Source organism: Phascolarctos cinereus, unplaced genomic scaffold, assembly GCF_003287225.1.
Source record: "Phascolarctos cinereus isolate Bilbo 61053 unplaced genomic scaffold, phaCin_HiC Scaffold_726;HRSCAF=1367, whole genome shotgun sequence".
Taxonomy (NCBI): Eukaryota; Metazoa; Chordata; class Mammalia; order Diprotodontia; family Phascolarctidae; genus Phascolarctos; species Phascolarctos cinereus.
Genome location: NW_027556098.1, coordinates 419736986 through 419760871, shown reverse-complemented (window position 1 = coordinate 419760871; position 23886 = coordinate 419736986). Strand labels below are relative to the sequence as shown.

Genomic DNA, 23886 nt, shown 5'->3' with positions numbered 1-23886 from the left:
ATCAGGGATGTTGGGACCTCCAGTGCTCCCCTGCACATTTTCTCTGTCACCTTTCACCTCCAATGCCCTACCTATAGTGCTCAAATCAGTATCCTCAGGCTCACCTGCTCCCTCTACACCTTAACCTCACCCTGTGCCAGACCTCTTGGTACTCCCAGGGTCTTCCTCCACCCTTCAGCTCACCCAGGCCAAAACCATCCTGCTGCCTAGGGCAGTGCCTGGCACACAGTAGGTGCTCAATGATTTTCTGCTTGAAATGCTTGTAGAGCAGGGCCCTTCAGATCACAGGATAGATGGGCCCCATATCTGAAGTTAAGCCCCACCTCTGCCAACTGCTGGGCCTAATAGCTGGGTAGCCCCTGTCTAAAGGGCTCTAGGAACAGGGAGCTCACCCCTTCCCCAGGCAGCTCTTCTTTTGACCCTCTTGGACCAAACCAAACCTTGAAAGCCCTCCTCCACCTGCCCAGCTTTCCAATTCCCCTTGGAAGATCATGTGGCCTAAGGCTGCTCTTCCCCAGCCTCCTATAAAATTTTTTGGGGGGAGCAAGGCAATCAGGGTAAAGTGACTTGCCCAGGGTCACAGAGGTAGTAAGTATCATGTCTGAGGCTGGATTTGAACTCAGGTCCTCCTGACTCCAGGGCCTGTGCTCTATCCACTGTGCCACCCAACTGTTCCCACCCCCCAGCCTCCTACAGAATGATCCTCAAGGCCATCCTATCCTGGAGGCCCAGCTCTGGCTGCTCTCCAGACTCTCAATGTCTCTGATGAGCAAAGATGGCAGAAACCCAAGCTGCTTCCTTCGGCTGTGATGTGGACCAAAGATAACAGAGTCAGGGAGATGCCCTGAGACAAGCACAGAAACTGCTGGGCAGCCAAACCCAGAAACTCCCTGGTTCAGGAGGCCCAGTCTTCCTTGTCCTAAGTTGTGCCCTTTTCTGGAATTCTCCAAGCTGGAAACGTGTCCAGAAGGTAGGGAAGCCTCCAACCAATGCCCAGTGGGTCCCTTCTGACAAAAACAGAAAGAGAGCTAGCCAGGCAGAGAGAAAAAACATCCAGCCAGAGAGACAGAGAGCCAGCCAGCCAGAGAGAGACAGAGTCAACCAGCCAGAGAGACAGCCAGCCAGCCAGAGAGACAGAGAGCCAGCCAGCCAGAGAGAGACAGAGTCAACCAGCCAGAGAGAGACAGCCAGCCAGCCAGAGAGACAGAGAGCCAACCAGCCAGAGAGAGACAGAGTCAACCAGCCAGAGAGAGACAGCCAGCCAACCAGAGAGACAGAGAGCTAGCCAGAGAGACAGAGAGCCAGCCAGCCAGAGAGAGACAGAGTCAACCAGCCAGAGAGAGACAGCCAGCCAGCCAGAGAGAGACAGAGTCAACCAGCCAGAGAGAGACAGCCAGCCAGCCAGAGAGAGACAGACAGCCAGCCAGAGAGAGACAGACAGACAGCCAGAGACAGCCAGCCAGCCAGAGAGACAGAGAGCCAGCCAGCCAGAGAGAGACAGAGTCAACCAGCCAGAGAGAGACAGCCAGCCAGCCAGAGAGACAGAGAGCCAGCCAGCCAGAGAGAGACAGAGTCAACCAGCTAGAGAGACAGAGAGCTAGCCAGTCAGAGAGAGACAGACAGAGACAGTGACAGACAGAGAGACAGGGAGCCAGACAGACACAGAACCAGCCAGCCAGAGAGAGAGAGCTAGCCAGCCAGAGAGAGACAGAGACACCTAGCCAGAGAGAGTCAGAGAACCAGCCAGCCAGAGAGACAAAGAGACAGCCAGCCAGAGAGAAACAGAGAGATAGCCAGCCAGAGAGACAGCCAGCCAGAGAGACAGAGACAGTGACAGAGAGATAGGGAGCCAGACAGACACGGACAGAGAACCAATTAGGTAGGGAGACAGAGAGCCAACCAGGCAGAGAGAGACAGAGAGAGAGCGACAGTGACAGACAGAGAGACAGGGAGCCAGCCAGCCAGAGACAGAGAACCAATCAGGCAGAGAGAGATATAGAGCGCCAGCCAGTGAGAGACAGAGGGCATATTTGCAGAGGTTGGGAGTGGGTGAGTGGGTTAGGGGAAGGACCTAGAAGGAAAAGCACATGAGACAGTTTGGCAGAGGGCCAATCCCACCCCCAGAACCACCGTCCCTCCCCGAAGCTGTAGCACAGAGATACAACGTGTGGTCGTGGTGCCCAGAAAGTCTTTATTGGTGGCCTTGGGGATCACTAGGGCTGGGAATCAGGCACAGCGGAATCAGGGACTGGGGCTGGAACCTCCTTTTCCACAGCTGGCTCTGCTTGGGCTTCTGTCTCTACAAATACAAGGGAGGGAGAAAATAAGGACCCAGACATCTTGGCTCCCAGCCTTCTCCCTCTCAGGGGCTCAGATCATCTGCTGGCCAAAGAAACTCCAGAAACCACAACTCCCATCAGGCTGTGGGGCAGAGCAGCAGAAGACCAGTGTCTTCACCACCTCCTAGCTCTTGCTCACTCAGAAACATACGCAGTCAGGCACCAAGAGGAGGCCAGGGGGGCAGAAGGGAAGGGCCTGGCCAGGGGTCAGGGTGTACCTGGATGGGGCTGGAAAAGGAGCTGTCCATCAGGGCCTGGCGCTGGTGGGGCTGGGGACAGCTGCTGCTTCCTCTGCTCCATGTGAAGGACGGCCTGGAGGGGTGCAGAGATAGGAGGCAGGGGTGACTGGACTCAGGGGCCCACCACGCTCCTCCAGAGATGTGCAAAGGAAGCTGGAAGGAGCTGCTTAGCCCAGCCCAGCCCAGGCACCTGCTGCAGCTCCTTCTTCTGGGCCTCCAGCAGCCCCTGGGAGTGATCCAGGGCCTTGCTCTCCTGGCTCAGCCGCTGGGCCTGGGCTGCCAGCTCAGCCTCTCGGGCTGCCAATTCCGCTTCAAAGCGTCGCAATTCCTCCTCGGTGTAAGCTGGGTGCTCCTCCAGTGTCTAGGGGGAGGCAGAGTAAAGCAGAGCAGGCCTTCCCTTGGGCGCCCCAACCCAGCCTTCCTGGTGGGGGAGTCCAGGAGCACACCCCAAGCCCCGATGCTCATGCCAAGGACAAGTGGCAGGGACAGGAGACAGAGGCCCACAAAGCAGGGGGACTAGTAAGGCCACAAGTGAGTGCATGAGAGATGGCTTGGCACTTGGGACAGGGCAGCTGGGTCCCCTTTAGGTCACCTCCCAGCCCTTCGGGGCAGCCTCTTCAAACTCCTTCCTCTGCGTGGCCAGGAGAAATTCTTCCAGGGTCACCAGGCGGTCCTGGTTTGTGTCCACCTAAGGGACAGACATAGACATGAGCCGGGGCAGGGTCACTGCAGGGCACCCCCTTCCCAGGGCTCTCAGCCTCACTGTCTTCATCACGTGCTCGCGCATCCTCAGCCTCTCTTCCTCCATCTCCCGCATGTCATCGTCCTCATTCTTGGGGTCATACACTTTCTCCAGCTGCACATGAGTGGGGGCAAGGAGGAAGCTCAGAGGGGGCTAAAGCCAAGCAGTCCACACACATTAAGTACGGGCCAGGGACTGTGCCAAGCACCAGCCTAAAGGCCTGACCCTGGGCAGCAGAAAGCATGTACCTCCTTGGTAAAGAGAGCCTCCAGCTCCTGCTCATCCAGGATACCATCGCTGTTTGTATCTGGGGAAGGCAGGAAGGGCGCAGGTGTCAGGGAGGCCTGAGGCTGAGGAGGCTGACAGCTGGATTCTGAGCTGGGCTAGGCATTAGGGTTAGGTCCCTGGGGCAGGAGTGAAGGGGAGTCAGGCTGAGTCAGCAATCGTTAAGTGTACCAAGGAGTCCAGAGCCCTTCTGCGGTAGACTTGGTGGAAGGCAGGAAACTACAGGAGGCCTCTCAATGCTAGGGGAACCAGCCTGTCTACAGTAATCAAGTCCTGGCACTAGTTCTCTGTCCACCTCCAGGAAGGCAGTGGCAGAGGCTGGGGAACCAGGTCTCCAGGCCAGTGCCCTTATCCTTCACAGCTCCCAGGGCACCTCAGGGGCTGCATCTGCCCTGCCCCACCCAGGAACTCACCATGTAGCCTGAAGAAGGTCTTAGGGTTGAACTCGGTGGGATCCAGCCCATCAGTCTCCTCCCACACCTCCTTCAGCTGGGCCTGGCTGCCCTGGGGGGCAAGGAGAGAGTGAGGCCCAAGCCTGGGCCCCAGGACGGGAGCAGGAGGGGCCAGGGAAAGCCCAGACCCCCCTCTCCATGTTGCCTGTGGGGAGAGATGCCTAAGGTGCTGAGCCCTAGGACAGGAGCAAGAGGGGCTGATGGGAAGCCCAGACCCCCCTCTCCATGTTGCCTGTGGGGGGAGATGCCTAAGGTGCTGAGCCCCAGGACAGGAGCAGGAGGGGCCGAGGGGAAGCCCGGATCCTCCTCCGGGTGATGCCCATGGGGGAGCTTCCCAAGGTGCTGAGCCCCAGGACGGGAGCAGGAGGGCCCAGGGAAAGCCCAGATCTCCTCTCCATGTTGCCTGTGGGGGGAGATGCCTAAGGTGCTGAGCCCCAGGCCTGGCCCTCACTGGCACATTGAGCCGCGGGTGCTGTCTATGTCTCTGCTTCTGCTCCTCCAGCCTCTGCTCCTCTGCCCGCCGCTGCTCCTCGCCCAAGGAGTCCAGATAGCGCCGCCGCTCATGCTCCTTCAGCATCTCGTAGCGTTTGAACTCCTCGTGGTGGGCTGCGTCATACTGCGCCAGGTCCCGAGTGGCCTGCGGACCCATCCCAGAAGGTCAAGGGGGCTCTGGCCCCCTCCCAGGGGTGCCGCTGCCTTGTGCTCTCGCCCCTTTCTTCGTGGTTTCAGGCCTGAGGAAGGAGGCCGAAAGCCAAGTGTCCTGGGGTCTGGCTGCCCCCACACCTATCCTGCCCACCTGGGATAGTGCCACGCCACTTCTTGACCTGCCCTGGCCCTCCGCACCCTATCAGGAGGGCTGAGCTGGGCAGGAGAGCAGCCTGGCTTGTTCTCCAGCACTCCGGCCCTGCCTTACCATCTTATACAGAATGAAGGAATGCTCCTGCAGCTCCAGGTGACCCAGTGAGGCTGGGAGGCCCGGAATCCCAGCCCCCCCGACTCTGGAACTCTGCGATGAGCCTCACCGTCTGGATAAGCAGCTCCAGGTCTCGGGCCTCAAACGTGTGCTGGTTCTGAGGGTCCAGGTGCTCAAACTGCTTCAGAAGGCTCAGGTGATCAACCTGCACCTCTGGGGCCAGGGAGAGAGGGACATGCTAAGGCCAAGTCTGCAGGGACCTCCGCTCCGGTGTCCCCTCCCCCAGGGGTCCAGGCCTCACCAGGCTCCTGGGCAGCGTCCATCTTGGCCTTGAGCAGCATCCGAAGGCGAGACACCTCCTGCCGCTTGAGCTCGTCCAGCTTGGTGCGGATGTGGTGGCTGACAAAGTCAAGCTCCCGACTCAGTTTCCCACTCTGGACCCAGGGAGACGTGAAGAGGCACAGTCAACACAAGGGGAAGCCAGCAAGCAGCCAGCTGGAGGGGGCAGGCCCAGCAGGAGAAGGGGCCCCCAGAGACCAACATGGGACCACGGAGGGGCTCCCACGCTGGCCCTAACTTGGCGGGCCAGGGACCTTCCCCACGGTTCCCTCTCCCTAGCTCCCTGCCCCTCACCTTGATGTCCTCCGCATTGGCAGCCTGCAGTTTCTCTCGGAAATGGCCATCTGTCTCCAAGACCTGGATCACCTCTTGTAAGTAGCGATGGTAATAGAGTCCTGTGTCCTAGGGAGACAGGGCAGATTCCTCAAACCCAAGGCTGATCCAGGCCCTGCTCTGCTCTGGAACCTTCAGAGGATGCCTACTGCCTTCAAGGTTCAAACAAAAACACCCCAGCTTGGCTTTAAAACCTTTCACGGCACATTCCCAAGCTGCCTATTTGGACCTGTCCACTTCCTCATTCTCCTTCACTACTTCCATGGTCCAGCCCAGGATTCTACTCTATCTCCGACCTCCAGGACTTTGCATATGACATATAGCCCACGCCTGCCACACACTCTCTCACAGTCCACTTCACATCCATCCCCCTCCAGAATCAGCATTTCAGGAACACTCCCCCAATCTTGGCATTCCTTCCCCCAAATCCAAAACTCCACTGACCATTTCATTTCTTCTCTTCTCACATTCACTGATTCTACGCAGTGCCAGAAACTGTGGAAAGCACCAGGGTCACCAAGACAAAATCAAACATTTCCAGCTGGGAGATGTGAGGGATGTTCCCTCATTAGTATCTCCCTGCTACACTCCTACCTCCCTGCCATGTTCCTATCTCTCTCCTACACTCTGCCTGAGTGTGAGAGATGGCCTGCAGTGTAGTTTCCACAGGCCTAAGTTTCATTCCTCCAGAAAGCCTTGAATTAAGTTTCCATTGTCCCCAATAAGCTTCTATTTCTCCAGTACCATGTCAGCGTGGGGTGGGGAGCTCAGTACCTGGTCGCTCCTACTTCCTAGTACACATGTACATCTAGTCCAAACATGGGCACATTTACTTCTATTGGGTATTAGCTGCCGCGTTTAGAATGCACACCCTGAGTACCCAAAGGAGAAAAGGGTAAGAGAGTGGGAGGGGGTATCAAGTTAGGGGATAAAAAGCCAAGGGTGCAGCTCCCAACTTGTACTCTCCTGGCTGGCAATGGCCACTAGGGACGGTGCCCTTTCTCATGAGAAAGCAACAAACTCCTTCCTGTTTTCTACCTTGAGAAGCCTCTGAGTTTTATTTGAAATAGGAATAGCTGCTTCACACAGCTTTTGGAGATCCCACCGAGGTATTTTTCCCACCTAAGGGGGGGTCATCCCCATCAGGATCTTGGGGCAGGTACCCACCAGAGAATTCTCCAGAGGTCCTTGGACCTCAGTGGAGGGACCCACCCTGGCTGGGTGAACTGATCTCAAAGACAGGAACTCAGAGAAAGCAGAAACAGAAGCAAACAGAGCTCCAATGGTGCTAGCAAAGACAGTCAACAGAGAGAACAGAGAGAATCGATTTTTGGATGGTCACGTAAGTTGTGCACACATAACCCAGACGAGCAAGATCCAGGGAGCCCTGAGACACTTTCTGGGGCAAGATCTGGTGAGCCTCGGGGTGACTGGCAAGGGGACAGGGAAGCTCTTGCTACCTGTTTCCCCTTGGGAGTCTGGAGGGCTCCTGTTTCAAACCAGGAGAGGACAGGGAAGGTGTTGGTACCTGTGCCTAGATCGAGTGAGTCCTTGGGGAAGGACAAGAACTTGTTAACCATGGGGAAAAAAAAGTCTAAGGTAAAATGGGAGGAGACGGGGAAAGTTTTGGTACCTGTTTCTCCTTTAGGAAAAGAACAGTCTAAGATAGCTAGCACAAGGAATCTTCCCAACATCCCAAAAGATAGCCCTTTTGGGAGTCGACTCCAAAATTGGAATGAGTCACCAAAGTATAAAGGGAAAGACAAAAGAACAATGATCCAATATCGCTGCTCAGTCTGGGCTGGCGATGCCTAATTTGTGCAGGGGATTTCTAACAGTTCCCTCTGAGCTTTTGGATTCTCCCTGTCATTTTCTGTCTGTATCTGTTTCTGTGTTTGTGTCTGTGTGGTGTGAGTGACCTGTGTAATTTGATGCCCTTTGCAGCCAGGTAGCATCCCAAGGCTGCAGCTGGACTCTGGAATGCTGCTTTCTTTCTCTCCCTGTCTCAGAGGAGCAGCTGGATGGGACAGAGAAAGAGAGAATAATGCTTTATTATTTAGGTTATATGACTGGGAAAAGGCAAGTTGAGAAGGATCCTCGAAGTGTCAGGTCAGAATTAAAAAGAAATAAGATATGTAGGAAAGGCAAGAAAGTTTAAGCATCTAGGAGAGAGGAGTACGTATAGAAAGTTTAAAGAAGGTATAATTTCTTTGCACAGTGTGAATGGAGGTTTTGAAAGTAAAAAGGTTTTGGAAACTCTTGAAGAGTTGTTGGAAAATATTCTCTTCCTCTCTCCTGCATTCCAATTTTGGCCAAGTTGTTGAATGTAGAAGAGAGAAAGATAGGGAGGAAAGGAGGGTGAATCTTTCCCCCTCAGATCAAAGGGAGGCAGGCTAAATAAGCCTTTAACCACTCCCTGCTTTACCTAAAAGAGAAAAGTTTCTGTATAACAGGACCCAACCGGAAAGAAACTGAATTCATTCTGGTAGTATTCAGAAAAAATAAAATATGAAAAATGTAATGTGTCACTCCTAATTTAATGCTTAAGATAGGTTAGAGTTTATTCTACTATTTGGCACTAAAGTAAGATTAGTAAACAAAAATCTTAAGCAGGCAGCTTAGAGTGAAAGGCTGATAGCCTAATTTAAAAACCAATAGATAAAGTTATGGAGAGATGGAAGGAATTATGTGCACCCACCTTCGGGCTAGATCCGTGGGTGGGTTCTATTAAATCTAATATGGATACTGGCTATGGTAAAGATATTGGTTATTGTGGGTTATGATTATTACTGTTCAATTAATTATCAAGCTCCAGAGGTGTCTACCTGGAGGGAAAGCTGATCATACTTTGTCAGCATTGATTCAAATTCCTTAGGCTTGCTTTTTTTTTTTCCCCTGGGCCAAAAAAAGAAGTAGTCAGAATACTGGCCCAGCACATTTTAAACTGACCTGATTATAATAGGTGATTCCAAACTGTTCGTAAAACTTTCGCAAGAAAATGTGGACATGAATGGGGAACTGAAATATTGAAGAAATATATGAATTTGTGGATAATATTCCTTTACAAAGGGCCAAGGATATTCAACTTAGAAATGTATATTTGTATAATTTTAAAAGCACATATTGTTATTTGGCATTAAGAAATTTATTAACTATATGGCCCCAAGAAAGTTCTATTTACTTTAGTTTACTGTTCAGTAAGGGGATGGTGGTGGAATTCATTCCCAGGGATATTATGAAGATCACATGATTGTAAAGGTGCAGCATAAAACAAATGCTATCTGAATGTAAACCGTTTTAAGTTAAATATAATTGCTTCATATTCGTTAACTTTATGTGGATTTTCTTTGATGTGAAGTTTATGTCAACGGTGATAAGATAAATGATTCTTGGCGTAAGGCAATTTGGGAACACATCCGATTAAAGTAAAGCCACCAGAGTGGTAATTAATTGGTTTTGGTTTTAAAGTTTAAATAGATGATAGTTGTTTATGGTACTGTCATATGTCTAAAATTTTCCTTTATTGCATAATTTGGTAAACAACTGTATCATCTGTGTTGTTGGAAAAGCAATTTCTCTTATAATCTAAATGTTCTTAGCTTAAGAATTGTACTAAAAAAATGATGAATGGGTTAAGAAACTTTTAAGTCATTCTATTTGACCATGAATTATAATATTTTGAAGTATTGTAATTTAAGAAATCATAAAATTTCCAAATTTTGTCTTTATTTAAAAGGAATTTTCAGTTAAAATTGTTTTGCTATCATTTATGAAATTTGTGAGATTGTTAACTAAGTTATTTGGGGTTACTGTTTTAATGCTAAAACCTAAAAGGATTAATTAATTACTGTATGTGGAAAGAAGGGGATAGTGTAAAGCCTTATTGGTTGGTTCTGCCCATTCAAAGGCATCAGTATCAGCCCTCTCTGAGGTCCATGTCAATTCTCCTTATTTCGTAAACTTGCCAAGGTCCCTGGAAACCATCTATGTGGGCAAGCTTATCTGCCCTGAGAAAAGAACTTGTTAGGATTATGCAGTTCCTCAACAATGAACTTGGCTTGCTGAGAATTTGCAAGCGTATAGAAATGATTTCTAATGATTGGTTTTTACACCAGGACAAGTTTAAATTTGAGAAGAAAAGATGTAAAGTGAAACCTCTTATGTACATGAGTCCTGGTAAATCTTTATTGCTTATTGCAATGCAACTCCATGAGAGTAAAATTACCTGTATCTGACTTCAAGCTGTGATTAGTGAAACTTGCTATTTGAGGTAAAAGGCTCTTAGGACTATAACTAATTTTGTTTTGAGTTTGAATTTGGGTATAGTTGTCCGCATTAAATCAGCATCTGAGAGAAATGCCACTCAAAGGGAATGTGATCCTGTATTGTAAAGCTGAGGGGACAATCTTAGCCTCAATCTAGGATGGGATCCTCCTGGCTCAGTTTCCCCATTGTGTTCCTTTGGAAAGGTGTTAGGGATCTGTAGGATGTTGAGGACCACAGGCTGTTCATGAGACTTCACTGATGGGCGAAGGCCCCTCTCGGGTGTTAGTACATGAGCAGAATATTCTGGCTCGGTTCTCCATCCACGGACCTTGCACCCCCCCAATCAGCAGAACTCTGATACTAGGCAAACTCAACCATAAACAATGTTGTCAGCTCAAGCACAGTCAGGATAATGTTGCAAAGAAATGTATTTGTGGATACTTTGATTGGTATTCCCCAGAAAAATTCTTGGTGTTGCCTAGTGGTAAAGATATGTAAACTTTGTTGCTTTGTCCGCTGTTACATTGGGGTACGTTCCCATGAGTCAAAGATATAAAACGCTGTGCTGTGCCTTGAATAAACAGAGCTTCACCATCTTGTCTCCCTGCCTCTCACTGCTCGGCGCAGGGTATCAGGAACTAAGGTAGCCTTAGCATTCCTGAGGAGGGAGAGTTTAAGACTCTCACAGCCACTGCGCTAGACATGTGCAGAAAGGAATGTTTCCCACCTGACTCTTCCTGAGTCTGGCTATGAGGAGAAACAGATACCGCATGATTGGAGAACTGTGACTCTATCTCAGTTTAAACAAAGCTAAGGATGTTTTATCCTGTCATATTTGGTATGTCACATGTCCCTGCTCTTTCTCCTTCTATAGTAAGTTTCTATGCTCAGAGCAAGTAGTCAGTATAAGATATGCGCTCTTGTGTGTTATCTTATTGGGAAATCTAATAATGTTTTTATCTAGAACTAGAACATGCGCAGAAATTTATGCAAACTACTTAAGACTCCCCTTAAGATGTTCCCTTTGTTTAAGAGGATTCTAAGAGCAGTAGTATTTTTCCTGTAATCAGTCTCTTACTGTTACCAATGTGAGATTCTACTGCAACACCTTTTGACTAAGGAACTTTGTGATATTTAGGGATTCTGTGATAACTAGGAATTTAGTTTCTTGATAATACTCTGGAATTTGTGTTACTTAAGGACTTTTGTGCTAGCTTAAGTAGGGTTTTATGAACAAGGGTGGAAATGCATGCAAGCTATTTAGGGCTCACTTTGGAGATGTTCCTTAGGCAATGTGAGATTATAGTCATATCTTAAACTGATTATTGGAACTTGCTATTCAAAGACTTAATGGGACTAATGACTGACTGTTTCTGAGTCTAACTCCAGGTGTAAATATCAAGGAAGGCTGTCTGAGCCACTGATCCATGATGCCAGCAGCCCTGTGAGGGGCAAGTATGAACTGCAGGTATGGGAAGGTTGAGAGGGCAACTGTTCTGCATGTGCTGAGGTGGGACTCTCTTGACTTGATTCCTTAACTGAAACCTGGCAACTTTAAGTCTGGCTCAATGCAGTTTGCAGTTTGACATAACACTCTGCCTGGAGTTGACAGGAAGTTGGGGAAATATTGTTCCCTTACTATAAGTCTCTAATCTCCTAGTGGCAGGTTTCCATAATCAGAAGGTTTCGTAAGTATAGTAACAAATTTACTAAAATAATTGATTATGGAACATCTTAGGTTACTATAGAACTGGGACTAGTGTTCCTGTGTGTGTTCCCATATGAGTTAGGGTCCTTTAATTCTTGGTAATGGTATGGAGACAATTAGGTCAGGGGCTTGTGAGAATGTTATTTTGTTATTTGGTTAATATCATACTTGTCTAAAGTTTTGTTACAATTAATAATGTTAAAAGAAGAATGGCTTGTGGTTTATTTTGTAAATGCCATCAAAGAAACATGGCATGACTAAAAGTTTAAGATTTTATATACTGTGTTAAAAATTGATTATTTAATATATTTATGTATGTACTGGAGCCTGTTATTAATTCCTTAGTGAAATCTCATCCTCCTGGTGAGGAAATTAATAATGGATTAATGTAAAGTATAAGACACTGGATTCTGATGTGAATTTCTTAAACATGACAATTGGCCATGGTTCCAATTTTGAGTTTGTAAAAATGATCAGGGTTATAAGGATTAGAAATGGCAATTTAAAATTGTGCTCAGGTCACTTTGGTAGGAGAATGGACAGAAAATTGGTTCCTACAAGAAGACAAGAAGAAGAAGATGCTGAGATGCTGTGCTGAAGATGGCTGGAACAGATACCAAGGACAAGAGGACTTCATTGATGATGTTCTCTGCCAGACAGCTGTATAGGAAAAGACTTCTTGAATCTTAAAGGGACAAATGCATTATTGTTTTCTTTTGGGTCTCTGTATCTGCATTCATAAAGGGGACTGCCCCTTTGATTTGTCAACGCCTAGATCAATCCTTCCCATATTTACTTAAAAGGGTGATGGTTAAGGGGAAGAATTCAGATGAGAAAGAGAGTAAGGAAGTGAAGGAGGCAACGAGGAAGACATGAGAGAAGAAGTTTATCAACAATGGTGAGGGAACTTCAAGACAGGATAAATGGATAGGGGGAATTGTGAGGGATGGCTCACAGTGAAGTTCCCTCATTAGTATCTCCCTGCCACGCTCCTATCTCTCTCCTACACTCTGCCTGAGTGTGAGAGATGGCCTGCAGTGTAGTTCCCACAGGCCTAGTTTCATTCCTCCAGAAAGCCTTGAATTAAGTTTCCATTGTCCCCAATAAGCTTCTATTTTTCCAGCACCATGTCAGCATGGGGTGGGGTGGGGAGCTCAGTACCTGGTCGCTCCCAGTTCCTAGTACACATATGCATCTAGTCCAAACATGGGCATGTTTACTTCTATTGGGTATTAGCTGCCGCGTTTAGAATGCACACCCTGAGTACCCAGTCAAAGGAGAAAAGGGTAAGAGAGAGGGAGGGGGGTATCGAGTTAGGGGATAAAAAGCGGCTCCCAACTTGTACTCTCCTGGCTGGCAATGGTGATGCCCTTTCTCATGAGAAAGCAATAAACTCCTTTCTGTTTTCTACCTTGAGAAGCCTCTGAGTTTTATTTGAAATAGGAATAGCTGCTTCACACAGAGAACAACATAGAGTTATGGGAAATGCAGACTGTGTAAATATAACATAATAGGGGATTGGGAAGCTATCAGGAGAGGACTCTGGGAAGAGGGGCCCTTGGCCTGAGCCTGGAGGGAGCTAAGCGTTCCAAGAAGAGGAAAGGCTTTTTCAGGCAGGAGGATGTAAGCCCCCAAGGCAGAGGACAGAGCCTGGCCCCGCAGAGCAGCTGAAAACTACTGGCTAGGAGGGTCAATTTCGTTTCCTAGCAGGCTGTGGGACACAAGAGCTCTCTGGGCCAGCTCAAAGCTAGGAATCTGCCAAGGTACAAGGAAATATGTAAAGTTTCCAGGCTGGACTCTGCTCCCAGCAGGAAGGAGGCCAAGTCACTGCCGTGCCCACGACCCTTGAGGGCCGCTGCTGAGGGGACCCATGGGCATGGTGACCCAGGTCCTCGTTTTCCCACTGATCATCTATCCCCTGTCCCCCTGGAAATGACTCCAGCTCCCAGAAGACGCTGCCAGAACAAGGTGCCCAGGAGGCCTGAGGATGTCGCGAAGTCTGCTGGGAGTTGTAGTTCCAACCCTCCCCAAAATTTAAAGGGGTGGGGCAACATGTCTCACCGGGGTCTCAGGCGGAGAAGGCGGCACCTCTTCCTTCTTAGGTTCAGGACGATCCAGAGGAGCTGGCTGGGCAGGTGTGGACAGCAACTGCAGCAGCAAAGCGGCCAACAGCCCCCGGGACAGCATGCTCAGGGCTACCTGAGACAGGTGGACTGAGTTAGGGGAGACTGGGCTTGGGGTCAAAGCCCCTTCTCCTTTCCCCTGGCTTCGGCCTCAGCACTCTGGGCCCCACTTGCCCCACAGAACCCGCGACCCAAAGCTGCAGAAACTACAAGTCCCATGAGGCCTCGGGGTAGGGTCGCAGCGCAGCCCTGCCAGACTATCCCGGCTGTTGCTGGGAGATGTAGGCCTGTCCCACCCGTACACTGCCTGGGAGAACATGGAGGGAACGTCTCGGCCTCCCTCGCTCTCCTCCAACCCTCCCTCCACAGAGACTAAGGCGCCCCTGCCCCTGGCCGCTTACGTCTCTCTCCGCACAAGCCGGGGTGGAGAGGTTCTCAGCACTTCAGAAGCGCGGAGTAGGGTAGGATGTTTCTGAGCCCGGATGCAGCCAGAGGTCAGCGGCCCGCTGCTTCGTTGGCTCCCAGACTTTCTATTCGTCCCGCCCCCGCCACCAAACTAACGAATAGAAAGGACCACTGTGGCCTGTGTGGCGATGTCACATGGACAGACTCCGCCCATCAGAGAGAGAGCCTGCTTCTCCCAAACTCCCAGTTTCAGCCCCGCCCCAGTCTCCTTATTAAGGGGAAAGCAGGTAGAAGGCTTGGAGATGGCCACCAAACTACAACTCCCAGGAGGCGGCACGCGGGCTTTACTTGCTCTTCCATATGTGTGGTTCCGCCGCCACTCTTCCTGGGAGTTGTAGTAGCACTGGTTTGGGGGCTACAGGGTGGAGATTAGGGCCCTTTAAGGAACCTAAGTAGGAGTATCAATTCCAAACTGGAACGTTGAGCCAGTTGCTAGGCAGCGGATAGGGGAGGGGGTTCAGTGGCTGCCAGGGAGCCTGGTAGTGGGGGCTAAGAGAAGGTGGAGGAAGGAGTACTCCAGGGGGTGGGGGCTTGGCTGGTCCTGGGGGGATCCCCGCACGGGTTCTCAGAATATCAGGAAAGCTAGCTAGCACCTAGCCCCCCACCCAAGGACCTGCCCAGCCTTGGGAGACAGAGCAAACCAGGTATGGGGGAGGAAGGACAGATGAGAAACTGACCAGACTGTATGTCCCTTTCTTTCAGGGACCCTGAAATTTGTCTCTTCCCACTCCCCACTCTCATTGGGTCAGTTTCCCAAGCCCAGAGTGGTTTCTGGGGTTTTAGGGACCCAGGAGTCTGAGCCCCCCCCAGTCCTCATCCCCTCTGCAATTTAGCTGTCATGGCCCATGTGCCTTAGCCTTTTAGATACTCAAAAGTTTGGGGCAGTTCCTTGTCCTCAGAAAGCCCAGCCTTAGAGCTCCAATTCATGTAGGAAACTATGAGTTTGCCCCCCAGAATAGCTCCCAGTCCTGTCTGGTGGAGAATCCCTTTCCCTTCTGGGTCAGGAGAGAAAGCTGCTAATGTGCAGAGGTGGATGGCATATTGGCTGAGGGAGAAATAGAGGAAGAGAGAAAGGGAGTAAAAGAGTGAGGGACTGGGTGACTGGGGCGGAGGAAGGGGCTGAAGCTATAAAGCAGGTATAGGTCTGGAGGCTGAAAGCCAAGGTTTTCCCAACAAGCTGCAGAGGCAGAAGGCAGGACTTTTCTGTCCTCAATCCCTAATCACAGCCCTCCAAACTAGAAATAGATCAACTGAGGGAAGACAGAAAGCAAAGTGGGGGTCAAGGCCAGGGGCCTCCCAGAGGAGGCAGAGGCCTTGGCTCCCTGATATCTGAGAGGGTCCGATGCCATACTCCTGGGTCCTGAATCGGGGTTGAGACTGGAGGGGCACATTCCTCAGTCTCTGAGGGAGGCTAAACCCCAAGAAGGGGGAGCCTAAATCCTGGGGCCTGATTCCTGTATCACTAGGATGTCTCAGGACAGTGACCTGTGGAGGAAGGATTCGTGAGTTATGCCTTTTTCTGCTGGGGGTGTGGAATGGAGTCTGGAGAACATATACATGGGTCCCTGTGTATTTGGGGGAGCAGGAAGGTAGGGAGTAGGCTACAAAAAGGCAAGCCTGGGGGAGGGGACACATGGATCCTTAGGGTAAGGAGACTCCTGGGCCCCCAGAGTTCGCCTGCTTGTAATCTCACAGTTCTGCTTTAGGAGGGGGGCTACCCACAGATTGGGGGAGCCCAAGACCACCCTCAGACCCGTGTATCTCTCTCTTCAGGAGTCTAGGCCACGAGCTGGCAGCTGTGAGGCAGCAGAAGCTGGAACAGCAGGTAATGGGGCCCCTCCCCTTATCCCAGTTCCCTGTTCCCGACAAAGCTGTGCCCCTGCCTGCTGTGTGACCTCAGAGTGGTCATTGGGCCTCAGTCTTCCCCTCTGTAAAACGGGATGAACAGGGAGTCTTGGGGCTACAGGATCTCTAAGTGCTCTCAGGTCCTCCTTCAGCGGCGTCTGTTTGAGAAGAAGCAGCGGCGCAAGCGCCAGGAGCCACTGATGGTCCAGGCCAATCCCGACGCTTCCCTGCGGTCCCGGCGGCCCCGGCGGAGAGAGGAGCGCGGCCCGGGGGGGAGCGGTGAGGGCTAGCTCGGGGAGATTGGAGGGCGGCCTGCTGGGCATAGCACTCTGGCCTGTGGCCTGTGGCAGAACCGCTGTTGTCCTCTAGGCCCAGGGAACCCCTTTCTCCTGGAGAACGTGCCGGAGGCGCACTTGCGAGCTGGCGCGCACATCGTGCAGAGCAGCGTTAACTGTGGCGGCGACCGTGGCGGCGAACGCACCCCTCGACCGGCCTTAGGAGGGGCTGGTAAACCCCGCCGTCCCAGAACTCGCCTCTTCGTGAACCCTAGACCTGCCCCTGGCTCCTGGGACGCGGGCTCCTCCACCCCCTCTCAGTCACACCTTTTTGATTCCCCCCAGTCTTCGCCACCTGGGGAACCCAGCTGGCCCTTTCCCCAGCCTGCACCTCTGCCTCCTCGGAGCCCGGATGACCTTGTCTCGGGCTTCTTTCCCCTCAAGACCTAGGTCTTCCCCTCCCTTGGTCCACATCAGCCAGAGGTCCCGTCGTCCCAAGGGCTGGGCCTCAGCTCTTGCTCTGTGCTCACAGACGGCTCGGACGCAGAACTGGAGGAGGTATCGGTGGAGGACGCCCCAGTCTCCCCGTTTCCCAGCAAGGAGCTGCCTGGGACCCGGCGCCGGGGATGGCCGGCTCGGCAGCGGCCAGGTGAAAAGGGGCTTCCCAGAAGATGGGGAGACTCGCCCCAAGCCCGGACCCGGGGTCGGGACAGGGGCCACCATCGCTCGCTACACCTCAACCCCACTCCTTCACCTCCACCTCAATAGGGAGAGAGGACACTCTGCGAGAGCCCAGCCCTTCGAAGACCCCAGTACACAAAGCAAAGGAAGAGACAGCGGCGATGCCGCAGGAGATGCCGGAAGGTGAGAAACTCTGAACTCTGGGCGGGGAGCGGGGCGCCTCAGAACTGGCTCGCTCTCTCTCTCTCTCTCTCTCTCTCTCTCTCTCTCTCTCTCTCTCTCTCTCTCTCTCTCTCTCTCTCTCTCTCTCTCTCTCTCTCTCGGCAGAGCGAGAAAGCTCTGCAGGGTATCAGACCGCTCAGGAGGAACTGGGAGAGCCCAGCTTTGGCGGTAGCCAAGGATCCCAGAACGACCTGAAGGAGAACAGGAGGCCTAGGGGGAGTGGTAAGCGGGAAACCAAGCAGCCGCGCCGACCCCAATGGCATCACTGCTCCCCCTTTGCTTAAAACCCCAGGGCTTTGGGCCGCCACGCCTCCCACAGAGACCCAGACCTTCACAGAGATAGATAGCATGTCTAGTTTGCCAGCCCCTTATCGAAGAACCTTGCAGAAATAGTGAGCCCCCAGAATTCCGGCCTCGGGAATTTCAGCACTCAGCTCCGTGCATGCCCTCTAGCAATCAGGTCCTAGGGTCCTACTTTGGACCCAGAAGTACCAGCCCTCAGCGCTCCCCACGCCTGACCCTCCTGGACCCTGGAGTTGGAATGCCCTAGCCCAGGGCCCCGGGGAGTCCCAGCGTTCCCAACCCAGTACTCTCCCCGCCTGCCAGGACCGACACCACCTCCGCCAATGTTTCCCACAGAGGAAGAGGTGGCGGACGGTGAGGAGAGTAGGGGCTACGAAGCTTCGGCCACCGGACTGAAACGCCGCTCGCAGCGAGGCCGAGACCACGGTGATTCGGTGTCGGGCAAGGTCAGCTCAGAGCTGAAGAGGGGCTGGTCGACGAAGAGACCAATCAGAGCTCGAAATGTCTTCGGTGGGGTGGGCCTGGGCATAAAGAAGCTCCTATTAGAGCGTGGAGCAGGCAGACTAGGCGGGGCCTTTGCACTCGCGCCCTGAATCGAGATGTAGAACGCTATTTTGGAGAAGGTGGGGCCACAGTGGGTGTGTCTCGGCAGGGGCGAGGGAATGCAGAGCCCCGAGCCTCCTAGAGCGCCGGAGTGGCATTCTTGAGGAACAAAGAGTAAAGGGAGCGTTAGGGCGGGGCGGGGAGGTGAATTCCACGCTGAAAGAGGGTAGTCGAGCCTAGGAATGCAAAGACCTCGATTCGAGACCTTATTCTGGCACTACTTGCTTGTGTTACATTAGAGAAGTAACGAACGCCTTTGAGTCTCAGGTCCCTTACCTGTTGTATCTGTAAAGACGCAGGAAGGGAGAATTTATGGAGTCTAGGACTCCCTAGTAATTAATGGGAGAGGGGCAAATCCCCGGCGGCCAATGGGAGGGCGCTCCGCGGGGGCGAACCTCCCTGGTGGCCAATGGGAGGGCGCTCCGCGGAAAGCGCAGCTCACACGTGGACCGCCACACAGGATAAGGAGGACAAAGAGGATGTGGAGGCGGGGGCGGCGACCATGGCGCTGGAGTCTTCCGAGAGCAGCGGAGCCGGGGCTGGGACAGGCGATGTCGGGAAAGCGCCGCACTCCTTGGCCCGCGCCCCTGGCCCGCAGCCTGGCGAGGACATGGAAGCCTACGTGCTGCGACCGGCTCTTCGCAGCCGGACCGTGCAGTGCAGGATCAGTCGAGATAAGCAGGGCGTGGACAAGGGCATCTTCCCTTTCTATTACCTCTACTTGGAGGAGCCCGATGGCAGGAAGGTGCGCCCCGGCCGGCCTGCGCTCTGGACCCTGGAGTCCCTGGCCCCAGTTCCACAATCCATAGTACCACCTCCCATTCCTCAGGCCGCCTCCAGAAACTGTGGTCCCTAGAGCCCTGAATCCAAGAGTCCCTGACTCCCTCTCCTAGGACCCAGGAGCACAAGCCCCCAAATTCAGAATTCTTTACTTGGTGGAACAAGACTTCTCAGGCTCCAAGGCCCCAGGCTCATAGTGGAAGGACTCCAGTTCCCCAAACCCTAGGAGTCTGAGCCAAACGCCCATACCCTGGAATTCCTATCCCCGTGATCCAAAATACCAGTCTCCCCCTGGCCCTTGGACCTCCCCAATACCTAGTCTTTCCCTCACCTGACCCAGGCTTTCCACCATAACCCTTTAGGACTTCAGGGCTTTTGAGGCTGACCTGTGCTGCTTCTCACCTTTGGCCCCCAGCCCAGCCCTCCCAGAGTAGCCTCCCTAAATCCCTGTCCCACCTCCCACCGTGACTCCTCAAAGACTCAGAGGCCAGGATTTAACTTCACCCCTGCTTGTGAAGAATAGCAGGGAGACCCTAAGATATTTAACTGGCGGCCTCCACCCCACCCCCCACTCCTAGCATTTTCTCCTGGCTGGGCGCAAGAGGAAGCGAAGCAAGACTTCCAACTACCTCATTTCCCTGGATCCCACTGACCTGTCTCGAGATGGGGACAACTTTGTGGGCAAAGTGAGGTGGGTCAGAGGCTGGAGGGTGGAAACCTGAGCCCTAATATGGGCTGGAGAGCAGGCATCCTTGGATCTCCAAGGGAGTGGGGGCTGGAGGAAAGGGATACCTGGGTGGGCAGAGTTTGCCAGGTGGTGGAAGGGATCTACGAGGTTTGGCCAAGGTTTCCCAGAGTCTCAGAGGTCTTGTCCTACTGGCAGGTCTAATGTCCTGGGCACTAAATTCACCATTTTCGACAACGGGATGAACCCAGAGAAGAAAACCTTCTTGCCCGAGTCTACCCGAATCCGAGAAGAGCTGGGGGGCAGTGTGCTATGTGAGGGCTGGGCTGACAAGGGGGGGGGGCGGGAAGAAGAGGGGAATAAATGGTGATGGGCAAATCCTGGACCTTTCTTGCAGGAGACTAACATGCTGGGATTCCGGGGGCCTCGAAAGATGACAATTATCATCCCAGCTATTGATTCCCAGAACCAAAGGCTCAAAGTGCAGCCCCAGAATGTGAGTGAAGCTCAGAGCCAGGACAAGGAGCTGGAAAGGGGAAGGAATCTCCTGGGTCCCTGAGAGTGAAGCTGAACACTTAGACATTAGGCCTCGAGAAGGAAGCTGGTGGACACCAAGGCATGGGCCCCAGAACAAGATTGGACACTGGGGGACATAGCACTGAGTAGGTGGGGCCACTGGAGTCCTCAAAGCAGGCCCAAGTGGTGGTCCTTGTCTTTCCCCAGGAGCAGGAATCCCTTCTGAGCCGTCTGCAGCGTGGGGCCACTCAAGGCCTGGTCCTTCTGCAGAGCAAGGCCCCGTCCTGGAGTGATAAGAGCAGTGCCTACGTCCTCAACTTCCATGGGCGGGTCACTAGAGCCTCGGTCAAAAACTTCCAGATTGTGCACCCAGATGACTGTGAGCCCCGGGGCAGGGCCCCAGAAGGGGAAGGACAGGGAGGGAAGGGAGCCAGGCCCCCAGGTCCCAGCAGCCCCTCCCATGAATATAAAGCCCCACATCAGTCAGTCAACTAGCAACAAGTAGGCTCTAAGTCTGTCAGTCTCTACTCTCCATGAGCTCCCCGTCCAAAGTGGGACTGAGTACAAAGAAAGTGTAGACAGGATAAATTGAAGATAATCAACAGAGAAGACGCTAGCATTACTGGGGGAGCAGGCAGGTGGGGATTTATCTGGGACTTGAAGGAAGCCAGGGGGGCCAAGTGGGGAATGAGGAGACTGAACATTCCGGGTATGGAACTAGAGAGAGAGGTAGGCCCAGGGCGTCCCAACCATGGATGGGCCCAGGAGCACGGTGCCCAGCTAGGGTTCCTGTGGCACCTCCACTCTTTCCCCGACTTCATCCCTGCAGGGCTGGGGCAGGGATGGGGACTGGACTACAGCACCCAGGAGAACTTGCAGCAGAGCCCGCACCGGGCTCCCTTTGCCGAGCTCTGAGGTGGCTCTGGTGGCTGATGGGTATTGTAGTCCCTCAGCCAGGGATGGAGCCGTGGGTCTCCACAGCTGCCTCTCCTCTCCTCTAGCTGACTATCTGGTGCTGCAATTCGGTCGTGTGGCCCCGGACATGTTCACAATGGATTTTCGATTCCCCCTCTGTCCCCTCCAGGCCTTCGCCATCTGCCTGTCCAGCTTCGATGGGAAGCTGGCGTGTGAGTGACGTCCCCCACCCCCGGCCCACATGGGACTGGTGCCTAATAAAGCGCTACCCTCCCCCCACGAGGTTCCTGCCTGTTCTTCCTGACTCAGCTTTCCCAACCCCTCCTGAGCGGGGACACACAAAGGAACTTAGCTCTTGAGGGCCGGGGGGAGCCCGTGAGCAGTGCCCAGATTGATCGGTGCCTTTTGGGAATTTGTAGTTCTGTCTTCTTCCATCGCTCCACACCCCCAGTATTCCATCCGTGGAATCCTAGTCTAGGAGCCCCTCTTTTTACAGGAGAGGGAACGGAGGCCCAGACGGGTGACTTACTCAAGTCCACAAAGTTGGCAGAGCCAGGGTCCGTACTCAAGTCGCCTGACTCCAAGACAGCAGGGGGTAAGGGGTGTCGGCTCCCAGAGAAAGACAAGGAAAGGAAAAAAGACTAAGAGAGTGAGAAACTGAGACTTGTATCCAATCGATGACAACCTTGGGGAGCCCCCCATGGCTTCACCCTTTGGTTATTCCTGCCAGCCTGGGGTCACCCCTACCCCCAATTCATTTTCCCTTGCCCTGTCCAAATTGAGGGGGTGGAGTGGGAAAAAATATTGTCAGAGAGACCCAAAAAGATCCCTGAGACTGAGACATACAGAGTCCCTCAGAGCCAGAAAGACCTAAAGATGGAATCCCCCCGAAGAGACATTGACAGAGACTTCGGGAAAAGAAGAAGATTGTCAATAGGCATAGACACCCTCAAACTGGAACACTGACAGAGCCTGGATACAGAGATACTAGCACCCAGTTACAATCAGGCAGAGACAGGCACAGAGAAAGAAGTTCGCTGACGGAAATGCAGACCCTGGAGAAATCCCGTCACAGACTCAGAGGGCAGAAGAAAGATGCTGTGGAAAAAAACCACTGGAAATAGAAGGCCTGGGTTTAAGTCCTGCCTTGGATGTTTACTATCTATGTGACCCTGAATAAGCCACTCACAGCCTCAGTTTCTTCATCTGTAAATTAGGGAGTTGGACAAGATGACAGTTTAGGAACCTTCCAGCTCTGGATCTAGGATCCTGGGAAAAAAACACAACCTCTTGGAGCCTCAGTTTCCCCATTGGTAAAACAAGAAAACTTCTGAAGTCCCTTTCAGCTCTTGATCTCAAACCCTGGGCGTGTTAGGGCATGCCTTGCCCTCCACTAGAGGTGCATTAGCTCCCAGATGCGTGTTGAAGCTTGAGCTCACAGCAAACTGAGCACACCATATGCCCCCCCCATCAGCCTCTAGTCTTCACTTCACACTCCTCAATGCTCCCCTATCCAAATTCCCATCAGGATAGACATTAATTCCCTCAAAATCGATGCTTATCAATTGGTTCTTGCTCCCATACCCACTAAGTTGCCATATTTTTGCTTTCCCTTCCCAGAATAGCCCCAAATCCACTCTCATTTAGACAGGCTGAATGGTAGTGACCAGAGAGCAAAGCTAAGTGCCAGGTTGTGTTGCTAAACATCGGCTACAGCTTCAGTAGCCCCAGCTGCTTGTGGTGGAGTCCAGCCTTGCAATGCCCACCCGCCTCCTGTGTTCTGTCCGGGGGAAACAAGAGGTTCCCAAGGTCATTGGGCTGCTGAGTGCTTGCAAGCATCCTCAGCCTTACAGACCAAAGATAAGAAGAATGGTAGGAGCCTCCATCAGTTGGCTGAGTCTCCTTCCACCACCAGTGGGGATTGGCTTTACTTCCTGGGAATCTTCTTTCCAGTTAGGAAGGTTTCCTCTGCTAAGCAATGGAGAGGTTGAAAGTCTTGCCAGCTAAAACCAGCAGTTGGGTCCCTCGGCAGGCTGCCTTGGGCAAGCCTTCAGTTTCTGCCTCCTGATGGGAAGTCGAGCCATTCCAAGAAGAGAGAATGAGAATCCCCCATGACATCCTGGCTTTGGAAAGTCCTGTCAGAGCATCACCTCTGACAACTGCCCCCTTTATGAATGGTGCCTCCCATAGCGACTCCAGCTCCCCACTCCTGTCTCTCATTGGTGCCTCCAGATCCAGAAAATGAAGGGGGAAGAGTCACTGGCGGGTGGCACAAGGGGCAGACATCTGGTGGCGCTTTCAGCCAAAAACGGACCTTGCTTCTTGACTTGTCTGAGTGCCCATTTCATCCTTCCATAGTGGAGGATCCAGCAAAGGGAAAGAAATTCTGCTCTGAATCTGATTCTCACTAACTGGGAGGGACTGGCTGCTGGGGGCGGGAATGACAGGAACCCTGGGAGGGCAGGGGAAGGATCGCTGCCTTCCAGAGTGTGTGAGAGGAGGGGAAAGCTGGGAAGAGGCTGACTTGCACCCAAGCTTTTAGGCAAGCCGATGCTAAAAAGTTCAGAGGGAAGGAGGGGGGTACCCATAAACTAAGATGCTCAGGGGGGTTCAGCTGAGAAGGATGGGAGATGCTCCAGACAAAATCCTGAAGATACAAAGAGGATTGCAATAAGGAAAGAAGGGGATTTGTGTTGGAGACAAATCGAAGAGATAAGTGTGGATGTTGAGGAAACTCGGCCCACTTAGCCAGTTATGATCCCAGAGTAGTCCTGCAAAACCATGGAGGGGGCAGCTGGGTGGTACAGTGGATAGAGCACCAGCCCTGGAGTCAGGCCTCAGACCAAACACTTGACTA

General features: G+C 52.6%; 2 protein-coding genes across 4 annotated transcripts; one reads left to right on the top strand and one right to left on the bottom strand.

Moving 5' to 3' along the window:
- Positions 1 to 2171: 2171 nt before the first annotated feature.
- NUCB1 (nucleobindin 1) lies at positions 2172 to 14262 on the bottom strand. Of its 3 annotated transcripts, none has more exons than XM_021003691.1 (13): positions 14141 to 14259; positions 13678 to 13815; positions 5604 to 5711; positions 5272 to 5404; positions 5080 to 5183; positions 4509 to 4694; positions 4019 to 4109; positions 3569 to 3627; positions 3342 to 3434; positions 3171 to 3266; positions 2769 to 2939; positions 2558 to 2651; positions 2172 to 2299 (listed from the first exon to the last, which is right to left on the bottom strand). In XM_021003691.1, the coding sequence occupies exons 2-13, from the start codon at positions 13801 to 13803 to the stop codon at positions 2214 to 2216; spliced, it is 1347 nt and encodes a 448-aa protein (XP_020859350.1). In that variant the 5' UTR covers positions 13804 to 13815; positions 14141 to 14259; the 3' UTR covers positions 2172 to 2213. The 3 variants fall into 3 exon arrangements, with proteins under 3 accessions (XP_020859350.1, XP_020859351.1, XP_020859352.1); XM_021003692.2 differs by having other exon boundaries at positions 13678 to 13811; XM_021003693.1 differs by lacking the exon at positions 3342 to 3434 and having other exon boundaries at positions 14141 to 14262.
- Positions 14263 to 14589: 327 nt separating this feature from the next.
- On the top strand, positions 14590 to 21308 carry TULP2 (TUB like protein 2). The gene is given in 16 exon segments (XM_021003690.2): positions 14590 to 14848; positions 15671 to 15706; positions 15978 to 16029; positions 16202 to 16328; positions 16419 to 16556; positions 16857 to 16973; positions 17093 to 17188; positions 17333 to 17449; positions 17834 to 17976; positions 18594 to 18878; positions 19492 to 19604; positions 19797 to 19896; positions 19898 to 19912; positions 19996 to 20094; positions 20322 to 20493; positions 21116 to 21308. Coding segments are annotated over 15 exon segments (1743 nt in total). The 5' UTR covers positions 14590 to 14848; position 15671; the 3' UTR covers positions 21250 to 21308.
- Positions 21309 to 23886: the final 2578 nt, after the last annotated feature.

Coding starts and splice junctions, on each gene's coding strand:
- NUCB1 (XM_021003691.1), bottom strand. CDS start 13,803: ATGCTGTCCCGGGGGCTGTTGGCCGCTTTGCTGCTGCAGTTGCTGTCC. Junction 4,695..5,079: donor TGGAGCTGCTTATCCAGACG/GTGAGGCTCATC, acceptor ATGGGTCCGCAG/GCCACTCGGGACCTGGCGCA. Junction 3,435..3,568: donor AGGCTCTCTTTACCAAGGAG/GTACATGCTTTC, acceptor ACTCATGTGCAG/CTGGAGAAAGTGTATGACCC.